At 45.9% G+C, this 27,089-nt stretch overlaps 1 protein-coding gene across 2 annotated transcripts in view; it reads right to left on the bottom strand.

Annotated features, from left to right (window-relative positions):
* Positions 1–27,089, bottom strand: part of BAG1 (BAG cochaperone 1) — a 570,958-nt gene that overhangs the window by 496,692 nt on the left and 47,177 nt on the right. For both annotated transcript variants that reach the window (XM_069620543.1, XM_069620544.1), the window contains exons 2-3: positions 17,700–17,828; positions 15,883–15,965 (exon numbers count right to left, since the gene is read on the bottom strand). In XM_069620543.1, coding sequence (XP_069476644.1) covers positions 15,883–15,965; positions 17,700–17,828 — 212 coding nt within the window. The remainder of the gene's footprint in view (positions 1–15,882; positions 15,966–17,699; positions 17,829–27,089) is intronic.

Here is a 27,089-nt window from a genome sequence, read left to right as displayed (position 1 = left end):
AGAGAGAGATGACAGCCCATCCATGCCCTCAATACGAATTATGCACATCATGCCAGGTTCGTCACTGCTTTTGACATTCTTCTCCCTGAGGGCTACAAGATCCTGTCCAATCCCTGTCCAATCCCAGGCCCTCCCGGGCTGGTGGTGAAATGGCTCTGATCTTCCCTGAATGGGTTCCCGCCTCCATCATCCCCACTCAAACCTACTCACCCTTGAAAGCATAGTCTGCAGGCTGGCCATCTCACCTACTTTATCTCTTACTATCTCTACCATCTATAGACACCCGGGACCGTACTCCTCTTCCTCTCAGAATGGGCCGACCTGTCTGCCTCGATTCTTGCCTTCACCACCAAACCTATCTTCCTTGGGGACTATAACATCCATCTCGACCCACCAGATGGGGCCACTGTTCTCTTCTGTGACCTTTGTGACATTCTTTCCCTCTCCATCCTTCCCTCTGGCTCAACCCACTCTGCCAGACACCTTGATACTCTCATCTCAACAGACATCCCTCTCTCTAGCTGTCAGGAATTCACATACACATGCTCCCAGGGTTTCTCATAAACGTAAAAGATCATACCTATACACTATGAAAATCTCCATGCCCATGATTTTTCACTCCCGTTTTTCTGAAGGGCATTCCCCACACAGACTGAGAGAGCCGTCCTTCTTATATTGGGGGTTACTTTGGCGACGGTGGAAGCCCCTGTATGCACGACATCACACAGCCTGGTATACGAAAGCCAATAGAAAGATCGTCCCTCCCAGTCACATGACACGGAGGATGTTGCATGTGTCAAAGGATAAAGCACGCCTTCCCCAGCACTCTGGCACTTCTGATTGAAGTTGTTTCGTGAATCCTTGTTTGTTTCTGCTGTTTTTGGACCCCTCACTGCTGACCCGATTTGCTATTCTGGACTTCGCCTTGCCCGATTCTTACGAATTTAGAGATAACAGCAAAGCTGCCCTACTCCTCCTCCTAGACCTCTCGGCTGCATTTGACTTGGTCGACCATACCATCCTATGCACCCACCTTAAGACAGCTGCTCATTTCTCCAATGACGCCATCACCTGGATTAGATCGTTCCTCAATGGCAGGACTATGATGGTCTTCTCGCCCATAGCAGCGGCAGACCCCATCATGGTGTACCACAGGGCTCCTGCGTCTTGCCCACACTGTACAACATTTTTACCAAGCCCCTCTTTGATGATCTGGATCATCTTGGTATCACCTACACCAACTATGCAGATGATACCCAGATTCTCCTCCCGCTTTCTGGGGATTATGAAAAGGATTTGGCTTTGGTGAACAAAGTGTACATCATCCAGGCATGGATGGCTACACATGGACTATGCCTGAATGATGACAAAACTGAACTCATCATCACAGGTACCTCCTCCAGTTTAAAGAAACTAGGCCATGTCTTCTCATTTATAATTGATGGCAACAGCATCAAAGTAGGACAAGAGGTCAAAACATTGGGTGTTAACCTAGACTCAAACCTCTCATTTAATAAACAGGTGAACTCCTTAGCATCCTCTACTGCCTACACGTGTAAAATGATCCGTGCAGCCAAGCCATTTCTTTCTGATACCAGTTGCACAACCCTTGCCAGAGCCCTTGGTCTGTCTCGCTTGGACTACTGTAACGCCCTTTATCTAGGGTCTACCAAAGCCATCACCAACAAAATACAAACTTTACAAAACAATGCCCTTAGAGTGGCACTAGGCTTCTCCAGAAGAGACCACATCTCTGCTCATAGCCAACAGAATAACTGGTTCCCTACTATAGACAAAATCCTGCTAAAAACCCTATCACTTACTCATAAATCTCTCAATAACGCTGCTCCTACCTACCTGGTCAACAGATTCCACAGAGAGACCTCCTTGAGACCCATAAGAACAGCCTACAAAAACTGCCTCTCCATTCCTAACTTCAATCGCTCCACCATAGGGGGCAATAGCTTCCCAGTGAAAGCAGCTAAACTATGGAATTCCCTTCCCCCACCTTGAGAATGGACCACCCCTACCATAACTTCCGAACCAACGTTATCCTATGGCTGAAAACATAGAAGCACTATACACTATATGCTGCCAGGCCTCACTATGAGGAACACCGGCCCTCCACCCCTCCATCTACTTGTAAATACTCAACTCTCACTTGTTTATATTCCCCATGCCAGTAAGCGGTCCGCTTGCTCCTGTAGTCCATATCTACGTTTAGCGTACCGATATTTGTATGTATGTATATAATCTTGCTGTACCTGTATGTCTGTATACATATATTCTTGCTGTTGTAACTAAGTTTTGCTAATACATGTAACTGCTGCGCCCTGTTACCCGAGGGTATGATCACGCATTATAAATAATAAAACAAACAAATCTGAAACTTCTGAACCATTGACCACGGTAATTCAAAAACGCCCTGTTTAATGGACTGCTCTGCCTACCGTTCTGGTTTTCTGCTGACCGCTCAACGTCGACTTTTGGTACGTCCTTGGATTCCCTTGCTTTTCGACTCTGCTTTGGAACTGTTCACACGTTGAAGACTACCTTCGCTTTCCGGATTCCAGTGCTGCGCTGTACTACTATTGCTTCTTGGGATTTCCTCAGCGCTCCTCCCGCTTCCCCATGCACGGACTAGAGAGGCTTACTGCAGGTGCACCATCCCGAGCGTTCAGGCGTCCTCGTGCCGTCGGGATAGGTCCCTTTTGCTACTTTTTCTGCTCTTGGACTACTTCAAAACACCCTGCATCTCCGGTTACTATACTCCTGATAAGATCCATGTCCTCACACTATCTACAGTCCTATCATTGCCACCCCACTCTCTCATTGGGCATTCACTTATTCCAGGTATCTCTGACCCACTGGGAGGTATAAGGGTCGCTGCTGTACCATAACCAGGTCTGCTACTCTGCTACCTCCACCACTTCTCCGTTGAAGGAATCCTCCTCCCGTTTAGAGGTTAGCCTTGCCTGGTCTTTTTTTCTACACTAGGGGTAGTTCTGACCTGTGTTGCTAAGCACAGTTTTTTCTGTATTACAACCGGTGTCGTAGTGCATGTCCCCATTCTTCCAATTGATTGATCCCTCTGATTGTTAGTATCACACAACAGAGGGGTGCATTGGTATGAAGAACTCACCTTTGACCTTAGCGAGTACTTCTGCTCAACCCCAAACTCTGACGGCTCCTGGAGTACTTCAACCACTCTGGGGGCAACACAGGCGGTGAGTCTCAACACTATCCCCCCCTCCTCTCCTGGTCTGATCACTCTCTCCTCTCTTCCCACCTTGCCTCGTTGCGCTCTGAAACACATGTGTACAAGCGCAATATAAATAAAATATCAATTCCTTGTCCTCGGACACCTGCACTGCCAGTCTCCTTCTCTGTCATTCTACCGATGAAGTGTGCGTCAATCCCGTGATTTGCCTCTTCCTTCATTAGACTCTCCTTCTGAGATATCTTTCCCCTCTCTCTTCCCCTCTCTCTTCTCTTCTCTCTCCTCTCTCCTCTCCCCACCAGCCAGGCAAAAAGCAGACCTCCAAATCCCCACTGGGGTTACAACACCCACAACTGCCCCAGTCAAAGACCCCTGAATTACCCGATAGTAGACACCATCAGACCGCCAACCATAAACCCAGTGGTCATAACAGATCTAAAAGAACACAACCATTCCACCTTATTTCATAATGACACACTTTGTAATGTGAGGTACAGGAAAGAATAAATGATAGTCCACAGCGAGGGTGGCAACCTTGGGTGTGGATGGTGCGATATGGAATGAGCGAAGAATGTGTGGGTCACCAGGATCTTAAGCCTCACCTTTTGCCAGTCCCAGAGCTTCCCAAGTGCACTCCATAAAGATGGAGTAGCATTGAGTTACAATAGTAACTAATGAGGGATGTGACCTTCATGCCCTCGAGAGATGAGCCCAGCTGACCCCACGTGATGGTAGACAGACATACGGGGCTGGGACCAATAGCAGCCTGTGATCCCCTAAGGAGAAGGCAGCCCATGTATAGGGTCTCACCAAACAGCCATGCAGGTTTTTATTGTACGTGTGACGACATTAGTGACCATGTGCTTCCTTATAACCTTCTGCTTGTCCCATTCTCCAGCACAACGTTCTCGAGCAGCAGAGTTCTTTGCTGGCATACCTATTTTTTGTGTTATTAGAACTAGTGTAAGTAAGGCATGGTATCAACAGTAAGACAGACACAAGTGACCACAGTTCGAGGGTGTTTATTGAACCTTACTTCGGTTTGAAAAACGCCCATATAATCCTAAATCTAAAGATGGGAGCAAGCTACGACCATTAAATAATAATGCAGTCCTAGTGGTGTCTTGTCAAAAATAAAAGGGCCTATACTAATAAACCTATTGCCAATCCTTACCTCTAAATACATATTTTTGTTCACGTTAGATCATATACATAATCAATAAAACAAAACCCCTTGCTCAAAACCATTCATTGGTGACAACGTAATTCTATACCATCTCTGCAGGAGAATGTTTTCAAATTTCCTTCCATATCATGAACGCTGCTGACGATATGACAACAGATTCAACCCAATACAGTGCGGACCAAAATTGATCACTCCTAATATTCTCCATCTTTGTGACAAAAGCTGCATACCCACTTATGTATTGCTTTAAAAGAGTAGGGCATGCTGTTAGAAGATGGTGACTGGTCTCAATAACGTTTTGACACATACGGCATACAGCTATATTATTTTCCGTTTTATTCCATTTGTTAATAAAATCCCTAAATCGGAGGCATATTAAAAACAGAGAATAAAACTTTGAGATCCATTGGGCACAGTTTCACCAGGTACCCACATGGTTTAGTGACAGTAAAACTGATGGGAATATATTAGAATATCTTTTCTAGTATGTAATGCATCAACATTATAAGACCTATCCGATAGTCCAACCTTCTTGTTTATGTTACTTTCATAATTGGGATCAGCCTCCAATATATCATTATCAACCCCCAAACCCACCAGAAATGAAGACGCACTATTTTTCATATCGGGCACAAATCGGCTGGTTTCATGGTCGTTCAGCTTAGAACCCAGTAATTTTAACATGCTGTTGGAGTACAGGTTATTGTGCATTATTTTTGCAAACTTGCCATAATGAAAAAAGCAAACTCTGACCAAACTCCAGCCTGAGTACCTCAACCGGCACCCCTTGAGGAATGTTAATAACTGTACGTAATATGTGAAATCTCTTGTGTGTGGAGGGGTGCTCTTGTGTTGGAAAGTGTGGCGAATGAGGGGGTTTTAATAATGATTTTTTTAACAATGCTCTTATTGAAGTGTGATGTAATTTATTATTCAAGTATTTTTTTATATATGATGTATTATGAATGGTTTCTTTTTCTGTCCTAAAAGTTTATAATTAATTATTGCACAATAAATGAATTAAAAAATACAAATAGTGTTGGCAAATGTTATGCAAAAGAAAAGTGTTCAATAAATGATATGTTAGGCTATTCAAGCCGTTGGTTTCCCTTCCCCACGTTTTCAGCACGGATAAGGTGGTACACTCAAGCTTTGCAGTGTCTCTGGCTTCTCTAGCATGAGGGTGCAGTTCAAAACTTCCACATCGTGGCCTTCTGTACCAAAATCTCTTTGCCGTTCAAAAGTCTTAGTTCCTTCACGTTTAGCATTCTCCTACATACACTTTTCTCAGGTGATTTACTGTTCACATTGGATCCCCTCTGCCGGGCTCAGATACACTTTAACAGAAAGTTTGGATTCTCACATATACACAATTTTCTTAGGATTTCCACGTATCCAATTTCTCGGGTGACTCAACGTTCAACCCGGATCCCCCTCTGCCGGGCTCAGATCCGTTCTAACACAAAAACATCAATCAGTCTCCCTGTGCCAGGCTCGGACCAATTTATATATTTTGCCATCAACTTTCTTTACTGTATCAATATCGAAGACTTTCGATTGATTGTGCATAGGATTTAGCTTGACCCGTTGCATGACCACTTCGATTCACAATCCTTAGCCACTCTCACTTTTGTCAACTTTCAGCTGGACACCTTAGAGGGAGACCTTTGATTGAGCACGCAGACAGTGCCAGACCACTCTGTCAAAGGTATCATATATTTTGGCTTCAAAGTTCAATCACTCATCTGCAGTTCAACTTTACTTGCGCTGGTTATCACACGCGTTTCACTCAAGGTTCTCAGATCCAGCGCTCACGATCCAGTGTTGCTGCTTGCAACCGTGGCTTCAACAAAGAGCGGTCTTGTATCGGTCTCCCCAACACACTAGCTGTGTTGCTTTCACTGAAGCTGCTTTTTTCTTGGAGCCAAGGACAGTACCAAAGTGGCTGGTGATTCTCCCCGCCTTGATTACCGACGCAGGAGGGGCCCGGGTACCTCCGACTCACAATGCAGGATTCTTCAGCCTGGTTTCCTGGTCTTAGGCTTTCTCTCGAGGTCTCTTGAAAGTAATGGTTTCTTGTCGAAAAGGTCAAGGGGACTTTCCTCCTTGCGGCCCCCTTCTGTTTTGCAGTCTGTCTCTCCTTTTGTTAAACTACCATCTTGTAACTGCTATTTCCTTGTGTGCTTTGCCTCGCTCACAGCGTGCTCTCGTGCTCTGCCTTTTATACATGTGGGGAAGTGTAATGGAAGTCAGGTGTGCGTGATGGTCAGTAACTGTCTGATCATTGTATTGGCATACGTCAGGTATACAGCTTGGGTGTTAAATCTGTTTTCTCTCATAGTGGGCTTTCCGTGAGAAAGTGTGTGTTGTGAAGGGAAGGGGCGTTGAGTTCCTAAGTATCCAACCTGGTAGTATGGAGTAAAGGTGTTACAGGGATGGGGGTACCTCGTCTCACCAACCACTGCCCCACTCTTCAAAGACCCCTCACCCAGGTGATCCTCCTGCACTGGTCCACCCCCAGGAACTGCATCCATAAGCAATGGCCGTGTCCTGGGCACCTCGATGACAGATCTCCAGGTACTAGAGGGCGAGACACCTTCTGGTTTCTGACACTTGATATCCTTGCAGGACTCCTCTTGGCCTTTTTTCCCAGCTGAAGCGTTCCGTGGGGCGTACCTTCACCACTCAACCACTCTCTTGTGCACCTTCTCCTAAAAAAGCTGTCTGCTGCCCCTTCTTGGCTGGCCAACTATCACCCTATCGCCATCACCCCTTTATTGGACAATATCCTGGAGAAGCTCCTCATCCCCCCCCAACTGACCCTCCACACCGAAATAGCCGCCTGCCTTCACGACCACCAGTCCAGTTTTAGGGCTGTCAAAGGCACGAAAACTTCTCTCCTGAACACATGTGAAGACCGATTTTCCAACCTGGATTCTAACCCTGCCACTGTTGTGATCCTCCCCAATCTCTCATCCTCATAAATCGTCTCCATAATACCATAGGCAACACGGACCGGGCACTGGTATGGCTGACCTCCTTCCTTTCAAACAGACCTTCCCAAGTGCAAATGGGCCCATTTCTCTCCGCCACCTCACTCTCTACCTGTGGCGTCCCCCAGGTCTCTATCGCCATGGGTCTTCAACAACTACCTGGCCCTTCTGATCTCCACTTTCTCCCCTCAGTGTTACACAGATAACACACACTTCTCTTTCAAGTTGCCCCCTCTACCTCCTCCTCCCTCTTACCCGACTACTAGTCAGGCATGGGGCTCTGTGTTACTCACCACTCCGAATAGGTCAAAGATGTGGAGAACACGACCTTGGAGATGTTGGTAGCATAGAATTCTGAATTCAGCCTTCCATCCCAGCTCCCCTGAGTACAAGACTCAGGCTTCCTCAAAGAGGGGCTCTTTTCCACAATGTACCTCTCTGCTGTTTCAGTAGAACAGACAGAGATGTCAATTGAATAAAAGAGCGGGGAGAACACACAACGCCAATACCAATGCGGCAAAAGAATACCAAGATATTAGACAGTGTTGATGTGTTGATGTTAAACAAATGATTAGAACAGTAAATGATTAGACAACTGCCTATATGGATATTGGAGTGGAATTGCGTTTCCCCGGGAATATCTACAAAGAATAACACAAATGAGTGGAATAAATCTAAATCAGTATCGTTTCCCACTTTAGCTATAGAATTGATAACAACTGACCTGAGTAAAGATAAATGGAGTAGGAGGAGTCCAGGATTGAAAATAACAAACAGGGAAGTTAGTATAGGTAAGTAACCCCGGACGGCACGAGGGACGCACTAGGGTCGGGTTGGTGCAGATCAGGAAAGCGTTCATATGCACTGAAGAGTAATCTCACAGGAAAGTCACTTAATGTCCCAGAATCCAACAGAAAACAATGTCCATGAAAGACAATAGATATGTACCTGAGTACACGAATATGGTTGAGTAGTTGTTGAGATGATCCGGATGAAAACAGCCAAAATTGATGTGCAGAACGGCAACCAACGAGGAACTGCAAGACACAGAAGAGAGCCGTATCCAGAAGTGTTCCGAGTCTAACAACCAGACGATCACAACAAGAACAAGGAGGAGACGAAACAGTCCAATTTCAGGCAAAAGGTCAAAACCAGGAGTTCAGATAAGGATTCATGTTGGGATACACGAAGAAGAAACGAAAGAAACCGCGTGTAGCTGGTAACGCAAATTAGCAGCAACGAGCCCCTTGGAAGACGGTGGTTTTATAGTTGTAAGAGGGGCGTGGCTTGCTGTACGTCTTTCACGTACAAGACGTGTCAGGTGACCTGGAGTACGTCGACGTTTGTACAGACGCCATGGTAGCTTGTACCTGGACCATAGAGGAGCCTGTAAAGAAGATGTATTCTGCAAGGATGCCGACGGGGAAGTCTGAAGTGTAACACTCTGCCAATGATCTCTACCTTAATGCCAGTAACACAGAGATCCTTCTCATTGGGACGCCAATTCCTTGCTTTCCCCCTCCCCACCCACTCTATGGCCATACTCTCTGGGTCCTCTCCCCTCACCCACGTGAGGCAAAAAACCTTGGCATCATCTTTGACTCCTCTCTCTCCTTCTCTCCTCACATCATGGACCTTGCCAAGAACTCAAATTTTCAGTTGCACCTCCTCAGGGGCATTCTCCCTTTCCTCACATTCCCCCAGAAGCTCAACGTCTCCAGCGCCCTGTTTCTCTCTAGGCTGGACAACTGCACTTGCCTCTTTCCACCCTTCGCCCCCTTCAACTTAACCAGAATAGGAAGCAAGACTTATCCTTGGCCTCATGCCCAGGGACCGCATCTCTCCAACCCCAACATCTCTCCATTGGCTCGCATTGACTGCAAGGATCAAATTCAAGACCCTTTTGTTACGCTCACCTGGTATCCACAGGGACGACACCCAGCTGGGTTACTCGCTGGTATGCTTCTCAGCTTTGCCCTGATGTGGTCTGTGGGGAAGGTTCTGCCTAAAAATACAGGAGGACTGTGTTCAAGACTGACCGACTGGGGTAAGTATCCTCCCTCCACCCCCGTATGCTTTCAGTCCCTCTGGCGCCCTCTCCTCACCTTGTGGTAGAATTAGGCGTGCTCTCCGTCCTGCCTTCTTTGCAGGGGCGCGTTGTCTTTCATGGGTAAGTGCAGTCCAGTTATTTCACGGACGCCGGCACGTTTGATATTGTTCAGGTAGGTCTTATTACTGTTCTTTAGTTTTGTTGCTATCCTGCATGCCTTTCTTTGTTTAAAATGTCTCTTTTTTTCTCCCTTGGGCATGCATAGCTTCAGCGCGGCGAACTGGCTTGGTTGAGCCCCGCTGGTAAATGATGGTGCATTAAGAGCGCTATGATGTGGTAAGCGCTATGTGCAGCGCTGCAAAATCTTGCCTTTGCTAACCTGTATTTTCCTTCCTTGTAGGTCGCTGTGTTCTTCAGCGCAAGTGGAATGTCCGGACTGGTGCCAGCCGAGAGGCGACCAGCAAGGTAAGCCTTGAGGGCAGTTTGCAATTTGTAAATGTCTCTACAGCTTTCTTTAATTTTGCCTCCATCTTCCTCTTTCAGGTCATTCTGTCCGTGAGGCGTGCAGATTCAAGGAAGCTGTTCTCAGTAGCTGCGAGTTTTTAAAGATGAAGAATGCAGGTAAGATTCTGCTGCTAATGATGTTCCTTTTGTCTCCTTGCAGGTTCTGCTTCTCCGGGGTAATAGCTGGACACAGTGAGCGTCACGTTGCAAGCTGCAAACTAACACAAAGCATGTTCTGCAGTCAGGGTGTGGTTTATATAGCCCAGGTAAAGTAGTTCCAGGCCTGCCACACCCAAAACACTAGACCGCATAGCTTGGTTCTTAGGAACCATTAGGGCTTTTGAAGAGGATCCCTCCCTCCCTCCCTCTCTCCCTCCCTTTCTCCCTCCCTCCCTACCTCCCTCCCTACCTCCCTCCCTACCTCCCTCCCTACCTCCCTCCCTACCTCCCTCCCTACCTCCTCCCCCCGTAGGCAGAGGGCGGGGGGGGGGGGAAGAGTCTTTAGTTGGGAAGAGCCTGTGGCAGGATGGACACCTGCGGAACCCTGTAGAAGTCGACATGCGCCAGGGAGAAGCGTGACGTGACGCCCGAGGACAGAGTACCTGAATGATAAAAAGACACACAAAAAAAGACCGAAGATAAGAAGTATCCGCACATGGAATTACATGGCCGAAGCCAAACCCAGGCATGCTGGTGAATTCGGGCCATTCCCATCGACGCAGAAAAGGGGACTGAGGTGTGGCGGCAGAGTCAGGGCAGCACATGCTCCCAGATCCGCGCCTCTAAAAGGGGAAGAAGTTTTTTTTTTTTCTTTCTAGTGAAAAAGGTTCAGTCTCCCGTCCCTTGGAAGGGATGCCCATGTAGTATGGAGGCAAGGCGACAGCACGTAAAAGTAAGTAAAGTAAAAAGAGCGATTTATTTATTATTTTGTATTGTGCTCGTAGTTTACAAAAGTAAACCCTTGCACAAAAAGAAATGAAAAAAAAATACAACACTAACTACATAGTTAAATAGTACAATAATCTGTTCACATTCAGCCAAAGCATAGGTTGTTTGAATATCCACAGATTCAAATTGTACAACAATTCATTAATACAGTTGCAACCCTAAAACCGTCCAAGAATTGCAGCATTACATCTCTTAAAAGAGCAAGAATTAAACCAAAATGTTTTTGTTTTAAAACAGTCCAATTAACAGCAAGTAAGAATTGAAACAAATAACTTTGCACTCTCCATGAGGATAAATCCTGTAGTTGCACCCAAAAGGTTTCCCAGGAAGTCACCCGTAAAGCTTCAATACAAATATAAAAACATGCCCTACGTTTAACCAATAGGCTTGGACACCAAAGTACAACATGCTTCATCAAGGGTCTACGCAAATACTACCACATCACCCCGGCACTCATCGACCTTCACTGGCTCCCACTGTACGCACAAATCACCTTCAAGTCTTGCTGCATCATCCATAAGGCAGTCACCCAACAACCTTGCAGAGAAACTCAGACTCCCCGGCAGACAGCACACCACCAGAAGCCATGACACGTGCAGACTTGAAATCCGCTGCTGCAAAAAGGAAAGGACCAGAAAGCAAGCTCTCTCTGCCTACGCCCCAAGACTATTGAACCTCCTCCTCCCCATTGGCATCAAACTCGCCCCCAAGCTCCTATAATTCAGAAAATAACTCAAGACCCACCTCCTCAAGGAATCTCTCTGCCTCAACACCTAGCTCACTAGACACCGACCTCCACTCCACTCCGCTGTATCCTTCCTCTGTGCCCCTCTGTTCCCCACAGCCCCTGTATATCTGTTCTGTTACCTCTGAAAAGCGTTGTTATGCATCTGTAATGTTGAATACATCTGTAAAGCGCTCCGTTGCTTCTCGAAGCTAGGTCTGCACTCAATTAACACCATAATAATAATGCGTAAGTGTTTCGTCATCTAACTCGCAATGACGACATATGTCTTCACAGTTGTCCCTCTTCCAAAGAAAACAATTATCTTTAGTCAAGAGGAGATTCAGCCTCAAGCGTAACATAGTTAAGCCGAAATTCCTGGATGGAAAACTTATTAAATACAGGGCACAAACTCCTACCCTCTTGTGGACTGTGGCGAGATCCTGTAACCTTTTTATAGTTTTCTAGACCATCACAGGTGTTACATCAATCAGATCGCCATAAGGCAGCTTTATATGCTGCTGCATTCTCCATTACCTTCTCACAATCAAGCCCGTAGGTGGCTAACAAAGTTGCACAATTATTAATGTACCAACTTTGGTTGCTCATTATGGGCCATGTATTTAAACTTTACAAATAGAGATCCACTCGGGGGAGTTTAACCTTTTTTACAAAGAAGGATTCTCTTCCATTAAATTCTTGCATTAAGAGAAACCAACCCCAATTTCAAACTGAATTGCCGTCATGGGTGTAGTTCTATGTGTAAACCCACATCTCCTGTGGGGTTCAGTATGCATGGGCTGTGTCTCCCGTTCTGTTGGCAGGTGCGTTTGTTTATAGTTCTTCCTTGCTGTCCGTTCCTCCTGACGGCGTGTGTTATGGGCACGTGCATAGTTGAGACCCAGAGATGGTAGGCTCCACCAGCAGGGGGAGCAGGGCCGCCCGTGAGGCGATTTCACCTCAGGAGTTGCGCGAGCCCCCCTGCTGGCAAGCACTAATGGTAACTCCTCGTGGGACAGAACAGCCCGAGAAGGTTTGCCTCGAGAGAGCGCCAGCAGAGATGATAGGAAGCAGAAGCTCCAGACCTTCGCGGAGGTCACTGAGGTCCTCTGTCGAGCCAGGGATGCTCGCCCTGACCCATAGGCCATTAGTCTATCGGGGGCGTGCAGTTCCATCTCCCCCAACCAGGGTCGAAAGAGTGAATGGGGTGAGATCTAAGGACACTCAGCGGGGGCTGCTCCGGCCCGCCACCGCTTATAAGAGAGGGAGAGCGGGGTCAGGGGCAGCGCTGCATAGTTCAGTCAGGTAGAAGAGGGAAGCAGTGAAACGGGGATACAGTGCCCTGCGCGTGCCAATCCAGGTTAACACGCAGGCAGTTTTTGGATGAGAGTACTTGAGGTAATATTCGCCGCTCCTGGCTTGTGACTCTCTGGAGTCGCGTTTCCTTACAGTAGCGCAGTAGGTGTGGGTGCTGAAGTAATCCCTGTGGTGCAGAGGTGGGTTTGAACGACCCCAGGGACACTGCACGTAAAGGCCCATTGGTGCCCTGTGGGGGGTTGGTCCACTGTTGAGTGGCCAGTGACTCGCCCACATCCCGGAGCCTGCTCCAATCTGTTGGGTCATGAGTAGAATCATTCTGCCTCTCTCTTTTGCCACCGCTCTGGGGGCAATTATTTATCCCGTTGGAGATGGGCACTTGGCCTGCTCTGTGAGTAAGGGTTCCGCCAGGGTAGAGGAGGATCCAGGCCCGGTGGCGTCACTCTGCGAGTGGAGCGTTTGGGTCACTAAGGTTCTACACCCCTGAGCGGGGAGCACCTACCAGTACTGAAGGGATGTTGACCGTAGAGAAATGATTAGTTATTAATCAAATGTGAACGTGTTGGTTGTCAGGAAATCCCTGTGACAGAAATTATTCGTTATTTATCAAATGTGAACGTGTTGGTTGTCAGGAAACCCTGTGACAGAAATGGTTATTTATCAAATGTGAAAGCGCTTGTCCTGAGGTATTCCCTCAGACGGTAATGATTATTTATGGAATGGGAAAGCGTGCGTCCACAGGAACTTCCTCATGACAGACTAGATTAGTTATGAACCTCACGTGATTGCATGACCTCAGGTGATCCTCATGGATCCATGTTATTATTTATTTAACCTATGTGTATCCAATACTATGTAAAGGGAGTAAATGACAACTGTAAATAATGGTTTCTTTCTTGTACTAGCAGGGAGCAAATCTGTTAGGAACCTAGTGGTGTAATAGTGATCCAGTGTATGTACAATTGGTTTACCATATGTCATTACATAAAATGAAAGCGGATCACACTGAAAAAAGAATAAGACCAGAGCTGTGGTTTGTCCGAGGGCGAACACACAGAGCCCTCACTAGGTCTCCCTCACATTGCAACCACCTTTCCCTCCTTGGGCTACCCATTTTCCTTGCACATGTGTGCAGTAAGGTGTTATACTCTTAGACTCAGGTCTCCCACAAGTAGCTACTCACTCATTGCTACAGAGAAGAATAAAATTAAAAGGGAGAAACACTTTACATATGCAACGATAAAACAGATTTCCAAAACATGCCTTCCAATATGGTAAAATCATAAACAGAAAGAACATGGTAAATCTCTAGGCTGTAAACAATGGCTGGAATGATCTTGGACTCCTAGAACTTACTAGCTGGATCGGGGAGAACTTGCCATATCGGATATTAAAATGTTTCATCTGGGAAGCCAACAGCTTGGCCTTCCCTTTCAAATATTTGACCAGGGCGGTCCTAGTAGGCTGCGCAACATTTTTAAAGCCCAGATATTTTAATTCATCTTCATCATCTACCCTGCTGCTATTCAGCCACCAGGACTGTTTTTTCTTCCGCCCTGCTGAAAATGTAAATATTTTGGTATTACTGATGTTTATAACCCAAGTTGTTATTGTAATATGCCTGAAAATATGTTGATAACTTCTGGAGCCCATTGTGTGTGCAATCCATTAATAGGAGATTGCCCGCGTATGAGATCTACAAGGTTTTACAACCATACATTTTTGAGGCAATGAAGGAGGCTCCATCAAGGGCATGTCCCATCGGCTAAATAAACATTCAATAAAAAGGCAGTCAAAATATAACCCTGACAAATCACCCGAAACGTTTGAATTTCCTTGGTAAAATCACCATCCAAGTTGAGACGTACGTTTATGGCAGAGGTTGAATGTAAATGGACTAGTTTATCTAACAATATAATTAAAGGCCAGATGTTATTTTTGTCCCTGTATGTATGTCTGCTGCAGTAGCTTCGCCTGTTGTCACTGCTACAGGGAGATGTATGCTTAGGATATATAGTTGTCCTACTGGGTCAATGAAAACATGCACTTTGGCCAGTGTAGACTGGCCCGTACACTAGTTTAGCAAATAATTTGGAAGGCCCCAGGCTTTCACCTCGACCATTATATCTCACGATTTACACAATTAGTGTTGAAATCACCTGCCAAAATGACCTCACCCACTTTACCCAATAGTTTGTGTCCTCTTTCAAAGTCAGGCAGGCAAGCATTATTTCACCTTTATTGTGATGGAGCAATGTCCAAGGGATTTCACCTAATTTTTATATTGCCGTTTAGTCTTTCCGATTATCTCAGTCTTATCGTTTTGATCAATTGGGCCCTTCATAAACACACTTCAAGGCCTGTCTGAGGATCTTCTTGCCTCCTGTATCTCTCGAATGCCATCTTCTGGGGACCATAGTATGTGCATTAACATTTCTAGGGGTCAAATTCGCTTTTATAAACATAGGAAGTGCCCATGTGGTGCAAACACAAACAAGGCTACATTCACCCATCTGGGCTACTATAATGGTAAGAAGTTAAATCTCTGGATATAACTTGAAGACCAAGAGAGCCTACCTCTACTATTAGAGACAACACCATTGACCAAATTCGAGCATGAATTAACATTCAGGGCATCATAAAAGGTAGCACATATTAGATGGTGATCACTAGGTGCAGTATTTTCTATCTTAAAATGTGTTAAACTACAACTCAAAAGATCTGAGGTTATAATAAAGACAATTGGAGAAGAGCTTAACCCTGCTGCTTATTCCGTAAGACAAATGAAAAAGGGGAACTGAGTGCAAGGAGACTCAGGAAGGGAAACAAAAAACAAAATGACTTGGCAGGGGTTTTACATACGTGTTCATAGCAATAAGTAGCTCTGCTTTAAGTTGAACTTCAGTTAAACGATTAATAAAGCCAAATACTCTTGCTTACCCTTTTCCCAATCAGCATGACTTTGCAGCCATTTTTAATGCCAAGTGCAGACAATGGCTTGTCCATCTCCTTCAGTGATTTTCCTGCACAAACATTTAAATCAAAAGATATCATTTTGAAGCAGTTGTAAAGGCATCAACTGTAAAAGAAGAAAAAGTACTAGGACGGTCTCAACTTTTAGCATCCGTTTCAATTTGCTGTAAAAACCTGAAGATGGCGTGAAAACCTAAAACATGTTTCATCTCTTAAAGGGTGAACAATGAATTTACTTGCAAGGTCCACATTTTACAGAGGGTCTGTGAAAAGATGGGCTCTTCGACTTTCTTCAACCCATTGTCCCTAATCACCGTCAATCAATCACTGAGAGCCCCCTCTGCCTTAGAAACATTTGCTCAATTGGAAACTTACTCAGTATGCAATACCATAATGTTACATACCGATTGGCTCCTCTCGGGCCAATATCTAGTGAAGAGATGAACACCCTCTGTAACTTTAAAAAGTGATATTTTTTGCAAAATGTATGCCCCAGAATATAAGCAGGCTGTGTTCCCAGTAGTGCTAATTAACTCCTGGCAACCCATCCAATTCACCCAAGCCCTGGAACTCACAACTCCACTCTTTCCTGTACCCAAGATGGTTAAAACAAAACAAAAAAATGCATCTGCTGTCATTAACTGAAACCGAGTTGGAACATTCAGGCAGTCCCCAAGGAAATGTTTTAACAGAACACAAAGACAGAAAATAAACTGCAGATAGAAAAAATAATCTCAAGAAAAGAAAAGGTAAAAACTATAAAAGTTGTCAGTGCATAGATCAATTAAACACTATAGCCTAGTATATATATACTTTTTTTAAAGTAAGTTTAGAAAGTGCTACTGTAAGAACAAATATGATAGAAACCCTGTAAGGCAGAAACCCTGTAAGGCAGCACACCATAAATAGTTTTAAATGACTGTAAAAGCAGTCAAGAGCACAGAGACCCTCACGTCACTGCGCAGGAAGTAAGCCTAAAGTGACTATTGCTCCCATAGTCAACAAGGAAAGGACAGACAAGTGAAGTATATTTAATGCTCAGGAAATGGAAATTACCATCACAAATTCCATACCTTACCAGCAAAACTCCCGTTTTTTGTGTGCAAAAAAAGTATTTATTCAGAAAAGTATTTATTCAAACACATTGCATATTTAAAATTGTTATGGCAAAGTTGACAGATTTTGAAGAGCATCTCCAGAATTCTGTGCATGTGTTTAAAAAAATGAAATCAACATGAATGAGCAGAAAGACTCATGCTGTTTATTCATCATCATCATCATTGTGCATTATAAAATGCCACTGGATGTACCCATAAACATCTGCCAATCTTTACTGTTCTCTTCGAAGCATTCAGTTGAGCTTCATTACCAAGTCGATACATAAATAGATCCACGAATAAAAAATGTAAGTAAAAGAACTCTTCAAAGTATCACCAATTGCACACCATTTGTCTGCACGGATATTGTGAATAAACATATGAAAGGCTTTATTTGACTATATATTATATATTACATATTGGATGGGGTTATCACTTCCATTTTACCCCCTCATAAAAAAATCTCTTGTGCAGCTTAATTTATGGCCATGTGAATAACGTAAAACATGAAATTTGGCATGAATCCATTATATAGCCTACTACTAGAGACCTCCAAACCGCTTTACCCCTTTAGCTCCCCATTCAACATCTGCAAACACTAACTTTTCCATCAGATCGATCCATTCTAACATCACTAGCCTCCCACTGTTCTTCAAATAATTTTCTAATTTAATAGAAATCAACAACCTTTGTAGATCAATTTCTGGAAGGTGATTGGGACTCCAGTGATCTGTTCAATAATTACAGCCATGTCTTGGAGAGTGGGCTCAGCTGCGTCCCCCTGGGCGGAAATCTGAAGTTTATGCTTCTCACTGCCTACAAGGAAAAATAAATCAACATAGATTTTAGACATGGAAAAGGACAATTAGATGCACATTTTTTAACTCTATGGTGCCAGAGAGCTTGGGAAAGCAAAGCATCACAAGCTAAAATAAGAACAAACATGACATCAATAAAATACACGTTATAGGGAGGCGTAAGAGGGCATCCAACCTGCTAGTTACTTTTTAATGAGCGAACACTGAAAACCTTTATCCTAAACAGACGTACATCTCCAGTAAACTCCCAGTCGGGGGAAAAAACAGTAACAATTGGGAGTGTAGTCCCAGCTGGTGTCCAACGCTGCGACTATTCAATCCGGTTGAGCCTGAAATTCCCGAAAAATTATTCAGATTAAGTAAAGAACTAACAGCCATTGCATCCAGTGGTGTCTGGAGACTGATCGTGTTAGAGGCCTAAAGGGTTGAGTTCAAGTATTGCACTAATCAGGTACAGTGCGAGGCAAAAGGACTATTGGAAGTAGGCCATCTCAATTGCTTTAAAAAAAAATGGTGGAGGTGGATCAGCCAGCAGACAAAAAACATGCTGAACCGAAACATTCCTGTCGAGAGAGTGTAGCTGTGGTACCTACCTGTTCAAAACGGTGAGACTTGCAGAGCATATTTAGTGGGCCGAGACCTGGCCGCAGATATTGGTGCATTTGAAACCTGCAAGTGAATTCTGGCATTGTGTACCAGGTAGAGAGAGCCAAGAGGTGGAGGTTAAGTCAAAACCTGATGGACCTTGTCTGGACGGAATAGTGAGCAGTCCTTATATTGAAGCTATGGGCTCAGTAACAGTAGGGACGATTGAGCAGATAGTGCCACAGCTCGTCTAAGCTTTGAAGGTCGAAATAGAAACCGTGTAATCGATAGGTTAGATAAAACATGGAGCTTGCACAGAGCGAGTAGGTCGACTGACTGCAGAAACGGAACAAAAGAAATATAAATGCTAAAGAGCAGTTACAGATCATAGAAAACTATGAAAACAAGTACAAAAGAAAGAACACAGACTAATGGAAGGTCTAAGAAGAAGAATCCTAAAATAGTCTATCTTCCAGAAACTACTCTTAACGGTGAAATGCAATTGTCATTAATAAAATCAGGAAATATATTTTGAGCACCAGGCAGTTTCCAATCCGTTCTTCAAAGAGCAGGTTCACAAATGATTGGCCTTTGCTAAGTGTTGTAATTCCACCGTACACAAGTAGTATGTGGTAAAGTATTTATTTACGCGACCCCACAAGCCTGCTGCCCTGCCACCTCCAACCAACGGCCACCGTGGAATGTTGTCCTCCGAACCCACAACATTCCACGAGTGTCCCTGCACGAGCCCGTGCACATTACGACATATCCTCTTCCCTTGAATCACGCAATTGTTAATAACCTGTGACACATACATTGCGAACCTTTTGAACAATGGAAACATGAACATAACTATATATAAGTTTACATGTATTATAACTAATCATTAATCCCCATTGCATTCATGGATAAAGAAAATATTGACCACAAAGATGCATTGCAACATAACATGTAAATTTCATGTTTAACAAATATAATCTCTCAACCTTATAGGGGGGCCACACCTCCTGGCAAGACGACCCCCATCTTGTCCTACATCAGGTTGTTGATCAGAAGCATTTTGACCCTCCACACTGCTTTCGGCACTCACAGGGCCTGGAAGTGGAACACCCTCTTCCTGTCCAATGCTGATCCCTTGTGAACTCACAGGATCATAATCCAACCCAGTCCCGTGACACTCCCAACCACACTCCACATCTGCCCTCTCCCCACGTTTGAAACCATCCACCACCCGTTTCTTGCTCCAAACAGAACCATCCTCCAATCTCACATGGCCTTTTCCAACCTTAACAACTCTCCTTGAGGGCAAAAACTTGCTGTGACCTTTATGAACCATCCTGGGATTACGTATGTAGACCTCATCCCCAAGCTCAACATTCAACTCCTTTCTAAACTTTTGTGAAGACCCCATGGCCTCCTGTCGCGCCAAAATACTGCGATGAATAGCTTGTAAATCCATATCACATGGCCCACCACCACCCATAGCCAGGGTTCTCAACATAGTACCTGCTTTCCTGCCCCTCATAAGCTCAAATGGAGATCTCCCCGTAATAGTGGCTGGCGTTCTGCGATATGCAGCCAGATATTGGGCCTGATTCATGGAAGTGTTTTATAATGGTGCAATCTCATAGGAAAACGTTCCATGAATCAGGCCCATTGTGTCACCACTTCCTGCCAATCCAAACCATTAGCCAAAGCTAACTCTATAGCTGACTTAATAGTACCATTGGCCCTCTCCACTAATCCATTTGCAGAAGGATTGTACAAAGCTGTTCTAACATGTGAAATAGCATGTTGTTCCAAAAACTCTCTCATCGCTCTGGAAGTGAACTGCACCCCATTATCTGTGACTAAGGTTGCAGGTAATCCCTCACGATCAAATATTTTCCTCAGGAAATCCATGACAGAATCAGTTGTGATGCAAGAACACGCCGCCACCTCAATCCACCTGGATGCATAGTCCACCAACACCAACATATATCTGCACTCAGGCTCTAAACACTCAAACGGACCCATGATATCTAAAGCCAATTTCGACCACACTTGTTCTGGAACCTCTACAGGATGTATAGGTTGTGTATGGAGTACCTTGCTTTTATCGCTAACAGAGCATGCCTGACAGTCTTTCACCACCTGTTCGACATCCTTGTCCATAGCCGGCCACCAGTACTCCTCCCCGAGTCTCCTCTTAGTCAAAGATCGACCCAAATGACCAACATGTGCTAAAGTGACTATTCTCCCTCTCAAACTCACAGGGGGTATCAACCTACTTCCCCTAGACACACCCCATGGACCCTCGGCTAATTCATGTAAAACTTGGGCATAACCTTTCCCTTCAGGCCTGTCCTTAACCGTGTGCCACCCTTTCACTAGACCTTCCTTAATCCACTTTAACTCCAGATCGGCTTCAGACTCCTGATCCCACAACGATTTTTCCACCGCAGACGTCACATAAGCAACCTGACATTCCTGCCAGTCTTCATCTTTCCTTAAAACTGTCTGATTGCCCTCTTGCACCGTAGGCAAACGGGACAGGCAGTCTGCCACAACATTCAACTTCCCCGGAAAATACTGCAATGAAAAATTGTAATCCTGTAGTTGTACTGACCATTTCGCAATTCTCGGGGATACTGCCATAACTCCCTTGGTAGAGAACACTTGCACCAACGGTTTATGATCGGTTCTGACAATATAAGGAATGCCCCACAAAAACGTCCTAAAGTGTTTTGAAGCCCATAACACTGCCAAAGTCTCTCTCTCAAATACCGAGTATCTAGTTTCAACATCTCTCAAAGTCCTCGAGGCAAAAGCCACTGGCATCCATTCACCCCTTATCCACTGCTCCAGCACTGCCCCCAAACCCACTTCACTTGCATCCACAGTCAGGGCCGTTTTATTTTTCGGGTCAAACGATTTCAGGCAAGGAGCATTTTCTACATCCCTCTTAACCAACCCAAATTCCACTGCACACTCCTGAGACCATGCAAATCTTACACACTTCCTCATAAGCGCTCTCATGGCCACTGTTTTTTCTGCATAATTGGGTATAAACTTAACATAATACTCCGCAAGGCCCAAAAAAGCCCTTAGCTGATCCTTATTGACCGGAGCTGGTGTATCCCTCAACACCTGCACCAACTCCCTTTTGGGACTCACACCTCGTGAACTCAATACATGTCCCAAATATGTGACCTCTTCCACACCTACCTGACACTTGATTAACTTTACAGTCAGACCTTTGTCTTTAAGAATCTGCATGACCCTCCTTACCCTGGCATCATGTTCCTCCCTGCTACTGCCCCAGATTAGAATGTCATCTTGAAAATAACTGACTCCCTCCACCCCACCCAACATCTGTTGCATCAACCTCTGGAAGACTGCCGAAGCCGAAGCAAGGCCAAATGGCATGCGACAAAATCTGTATGCCCCAAACGGAGTCACAAACGAAGTAAGTGGTCTAGAGTCAACATGCAGGTCAATTTGATGGTACGCTGTTGACAGATCAAAAGTTGAAAAATACTTGGCATCTCCTAATGTCAATAATAACTCATTAATATTCGGCAATGGGTGCCGATCCACCCATATGCTTGAATTCAGCTCCCGGAGATCTACACACATTCTGATGCTCCCATCCCCCTTTTTAACCAAAACCACGGGAAACAACCACTCTGAGGACTCAATGGGCTCAATTATCCCTGCTGACTGCAATTTGGCCAATTCCTCCTTGAATGCCTCCCTCGCCGCTACTGGTACTCCCCTCACTTTATGTACTTTGGGAACCGCACCCTTCTTCAAAACAATGCGATGTGTAAAACCTCTGAGCCTACCCAGAGTGTCAGAAAACACCTCAGGAAGTTCACCCATAAGCACCGTAGAAGTAACCATTTTAACATTCTGTCCTGCTCCCTCCGTGACACTGAGAATCGGTTCCTTTTCACCCGGGTGAATCTGTATTTTAAGTGCAGCCAGCTCATCCCAACCCAACAGATTTGTGCCCTTTGAAGCCACATACAACTTACCCAAGGTTTGCCTCCCTTTGAAGGAAAATGTCGACCAATTGTAGCCCAGGAGGTCGATGGGACTCTGCCCATATGCACATGGTTTGATATCTGCAGCCAATAAAGTAGAAATATCTTTACCCAACACTTCTTGATACACATCCGGGGCCACCAGTGTATAGGGTGACCCCGAATCCACCAGCATATCCACTGGGTGTTGATCCACCAACACCGACACCCATGGACCCTTCCGCCCACTTCCCTCCACATGTAATATGACGCTTTGATTAGAACCCCCTCCTGATGTCCCTTCTAATAACATGGTAGAGTCTTCTGATGCCACACTAGCAACCAACTGCCCCTTACACATACGTGCAAAATGGCCCAAACGCTTACATTTCCTGCATTCAACATTGCAGGCAGGACAAGATTTAGACTCAGCCGTGTGACTTGACCAGCCACAATTCTTGCACCCCTCCTTACTCTTAGGTGCTCTAGTCCCTTGCACCCCAGCTCTATCCAAACCTTTCTTGTTCTTTGCTACTACAGCATGCACCATCTCCCTATTCATATCCCTTTCAGTAAGAATTTGTACACTGGTCTTAGAAGCTTCAATTGCTCTTGCAATCTCCAACACCTTCTCAAGTGAAGGATCACTCTCTATCCATAACCTTTCTCTTATTTTCTGATTAGATGTCTTCATCATGACTTGATCCCTTATGTGTTCCTCTCCATTGCCAGGAAACCCACATGTAGCCATGAGTGCACGTAGTGCCGTAACATAAGTATCTATGCTTTCCGTAGAGCCTTGTGCCCTAGAGAAAAACTTATACCGCTCTAAAACCACGTTAACTCTTTTACCAAAACGCATTTGTAACTTCTTCAAAGCTGTCTCATATGCACTAATAACCATTTCTCCCTCACCTCCCCCTTGAACTATTACGTTCTCCCCTGGCAGGTGCCGAAAAACTCTCAAGCCCTCCGTCCCAATGCAATTCAGCAATGCAGCCTCCTTTTCATCATCGTTGAACTTTGCCCCGCCAGCAGCCCTCAAATATACTTTGAAGGCATCCACCCACTGCTCCCAAGGAGCAACAGGCTCTCCAGGATTTGGCAGAAAAGCTGGCGGAGGCCTTGCAGCCGTATGTAACATTGCTAGCGGAAATCCTTGTTCCTTAAACCCCCAACAGGAACCTTTCCCCCACCCTTGTGAGAACTTCCAGACTTCTTATTCCCTTGAGATGCTTGCTCCCTCAATGTCACCTTGTGCACGTGCACCCACACGTAATTGCAGTACAACCGTCAATAGACACCAGGTGAGTCACAACCAATCAAAAGATTTAAACTCCACTTCCAGATCACAGCCCCAACCGTATGCACATTGCTCCACCGCAGTCATATACCCGACCTTACCACCAATATCCTGTCTGGTGGCACGTAGACGACTCAAGCACCAGGTGTCCGTGTACAGCGCTTGTATGAGACTCCTGCCTCCTGCGAGCTGAGCAACGGCTGTCAGCTGCGCAGCGCCACCGCAGCCCGTGTCCAGCGTTTGTATGGGGCTCCTGCCTCCTGCGAACTGAACCACGGCAGTCAGCTGCGCAGAGCCACCGCAGCCCCTCCTTCCTCCCTCAAGCAGGCAGCAGTGATGTGCGCGATGCGCATGCGCTGCCGGGGGCGGAGCTGTCAGCCGGCGTACAGTCTTTTATGCCGAACGCACACAGGGATACAGGCCTCCGTACGATATACCGCCGGACGAGTGCTCCTCCTCCGAGACCCCACCCGGCTCCCCAACAGCGATACTTGTTGACGCCTTGCCAGCGCAACGATGTCGCCCTGCTGCCCCGGCTTCTTCCTCTTCGGGACACAGGAGGGCCCGTAGCCGCCTCCCGAATGGCTTGCAATGCCCCTGGTGAGCTCCTGGCCGCCAATCGCCACTGGGAACCACACGCCCACCAACGGAGCCCACCTGTGGCCACTTCCACCCCTAACGAGGGGTAGGCGGCAGGCGGCTCCAACGAATTCCGGCCTTAATCCGCGTCGTCGGCTCCAACGCCAGGACGGACAGGCAGCCGCACCACACAGCCGGCCGATACACACGTGGAACGGGGTCACGTAAAATCCTCGTCGCCACTGTTGTAATTCCACCGTACACAAGTAGTATGTGGTAAAGTATTTATTTACGCGACCCCACAAGCCTGCTGCCCTGCCACCTCCAACCAACGGCCACCGTGGAATGTTGTCCTCCGAACCCACAACATTCCACGAGTGTCCCTGCACAAGCCCGTGCACATTACGACACTAAGCATCATTAGGACCTCCAAGCAGGGACGTCATATCATCATAATGCCAGGGGTAGCAGAAGTGACATCACATGACCCCTGACGGCATCACAGGAAGGGATGTCATTTGACCACACCCCCAAATAACATCATGGGAGGTGATGGCACACGACCGTTCACCCCTTGACAAAACAGGAAGTGGCATCACAAAGCATTGTTCCTCAGTACACCAAGAAAAATATGGTTACGATATCACTGTAATATGATATACATTTCATACAAGAATGGATCACCATATCTAGTGTTCACATCAGTGTGTATAGGTGCATATTACCAAATTACTGTGAATGTAAGCAGGCGTCCACTACAACAACCTAGACTATTGCACACCACTCGGGCTAAACCGTAAGGAGAGGGCATCTTGAAGAGACCTAACCCCCAAACCGTAGGCATCCAGTGCCTGCCAAGTGTCTGGCCACAGAGTGGAAATAGCAACCGACCCACACAAGTCCAACCAGAAAAACGATGTTCATGGTCTGAGTGTTGCCCAGAGCTGTGCCAATAGTTATGAATGATTTAAAACAGTCCAGCCATCACCTTTCTGTTTTGCTTTTTGATAAGTTATCCATAGTTGTTTTTGTTAGAGGGGAAGTAGGAGTTGCAGGTTACAAAAATTGCAGGGCGTTTTATTTTAAAATGTGAACCGCAGCAGCAGCTCCACGACATCACATCTAAAAAAAATGCCTGCTCGGCCTGCAGACCCAGACTACTCCTCACTGATGACGCCCAATGAGGCTGAAACATGTCTGGGGATGCTTTTGGTCTCGTGCAGAAGAATGTGAGACCTAGCAGTTCCGGCTGCACTGCCCCTTTGGGGTGGGAACAAGCCTGATTTGCATATGGCCTTTCCCCTCCTGTAGTGGCTTGGCAGGCTGAAAAACAATGGTCTGGAGGGTTGCCCAAAGCTGTGCCAGTGGTTATGAATGATATTAAACGTTTCCGTTTTGCTTATTTGTTAAGTAACCCACATTTATTTATGTTAGATGGGAGACAAAGGGGGCGCGTTGGAGAATGTGTTGCAAGTCACAGTAATTGCAGGTTTTTTAAATTTAAAATGTACGCACAAGCTGGTATACCCACAAGCTCCAGACCATCACCCTAGAAAAGCCTGATCGGCCTGCAGACCTAGGCTACTCCTCACTCATGACGCCCAATGAGGCTGAACATGTCTGGGGTTGCTCGTGGTCTAGTGCAGAAGAGATTTGACCTGGACCCTTTTGTGGTGGGACAAAGCACGATTTGCACATAGCATTTCGCCTTCTCTAGTGGCTTGGCAGGCTGAAAACGGATGGTCTGGAGGGTTGCCCAGAGCTGTGCCAGTAGTTCCGAATGATTTGAAACCTTCCAGCCATCACCTTTCTGTTATACTTATTTGGTAAGTAACCCACCGTTTTTTGTTAGATGGGAGATAGAAGGGAAGGATGTGTTGAAGGTCACAATAATTGCAGGGTTTTATTTTTATTTTAAAATGCAAACAGCAGCAGCTCCATGACATCACCCCTTGAAAAGGCCCATTTCATTATTTTCTTTTGTCCTTTGTATGTTGCTTAATGCCATGCTCCTCCTGCTTCTAAGCGCTGGAACAGGAACTGAACCCATGTTGCACTGCATCCTCTTCTTCCAAATGCAATTGGGTTGCCCCCGAGCTATTCTTCCAAATATATATTTTATTGCTGGAGGAAGCAACAGATGGTTTACTTCAAAGGCGGAGGGCAACTTCATGAAAATTAATGATCTCACCTTGCATCTATGTACAGTGTGCCTGAGATGCAGGTCTGGCAGATCTGAGTCAACACAGCTCCCAGGCAGGATTGGTGACAGTATCCACTGGGGCACACCCCTCCCATCACAGGCCCAGTGGCTCACTGGAAGTGCATAGCAGACGACGAGAAATACTGATGATTTACGTTCATGGTGTGCTGTCAATGTGTACTGCATGCTGCTCTACGTTCATGCTGTGCTGTCAATGTGTACTGCATGCTGCTCGTACCCATTCCCAGCTAGCTAGACCTAGCCCCATACCCTCCCTGTTGCAACAGTACAGGGTATGAGATGCACAGACAGCCCACCCCTGACCCAATCACTCAGGCATTCTTCACTAATGGACTGCCAACCTGTTAGTGATGGCGGCTTGATGGTTTTTCCTGCATTCCTGTTATTTCTCCAGCTAACGAGATCTAAATTCTGGTGAAATAAGCGGAGGCACATTTAGCTGCATTCACAGCTGCCTTTTTCAGGTGCAACATAGATATCTGCTCGTCACTGTTTATTTGTCCAGTGGCCCAGGGTTTGCATGGACCAGTCTAGGGGTAGCAGAGGGGAAGCCAGGAGTAG

Source organism: Ambystoma mexicanum, chromosome 5q (genome assembly GCF_040938575.1).
Source record: "Ambystoma mexicanum isolate Mex_15411 chromosome 5q, UKY_AmexF1_1, whole genome shotgun sequence".
Classification (NCBI taxonomy): Eukaryota; Metazoa; Chordata; class Amphibia; order Caudata; family Ambystomatidae; genus Ambystoma; species Ambystoma mexicanum.
Note: the sequence above shows the minus strand (reverse complement) of the source record. Positions and strands in the feature narration are given on the sequence as shown.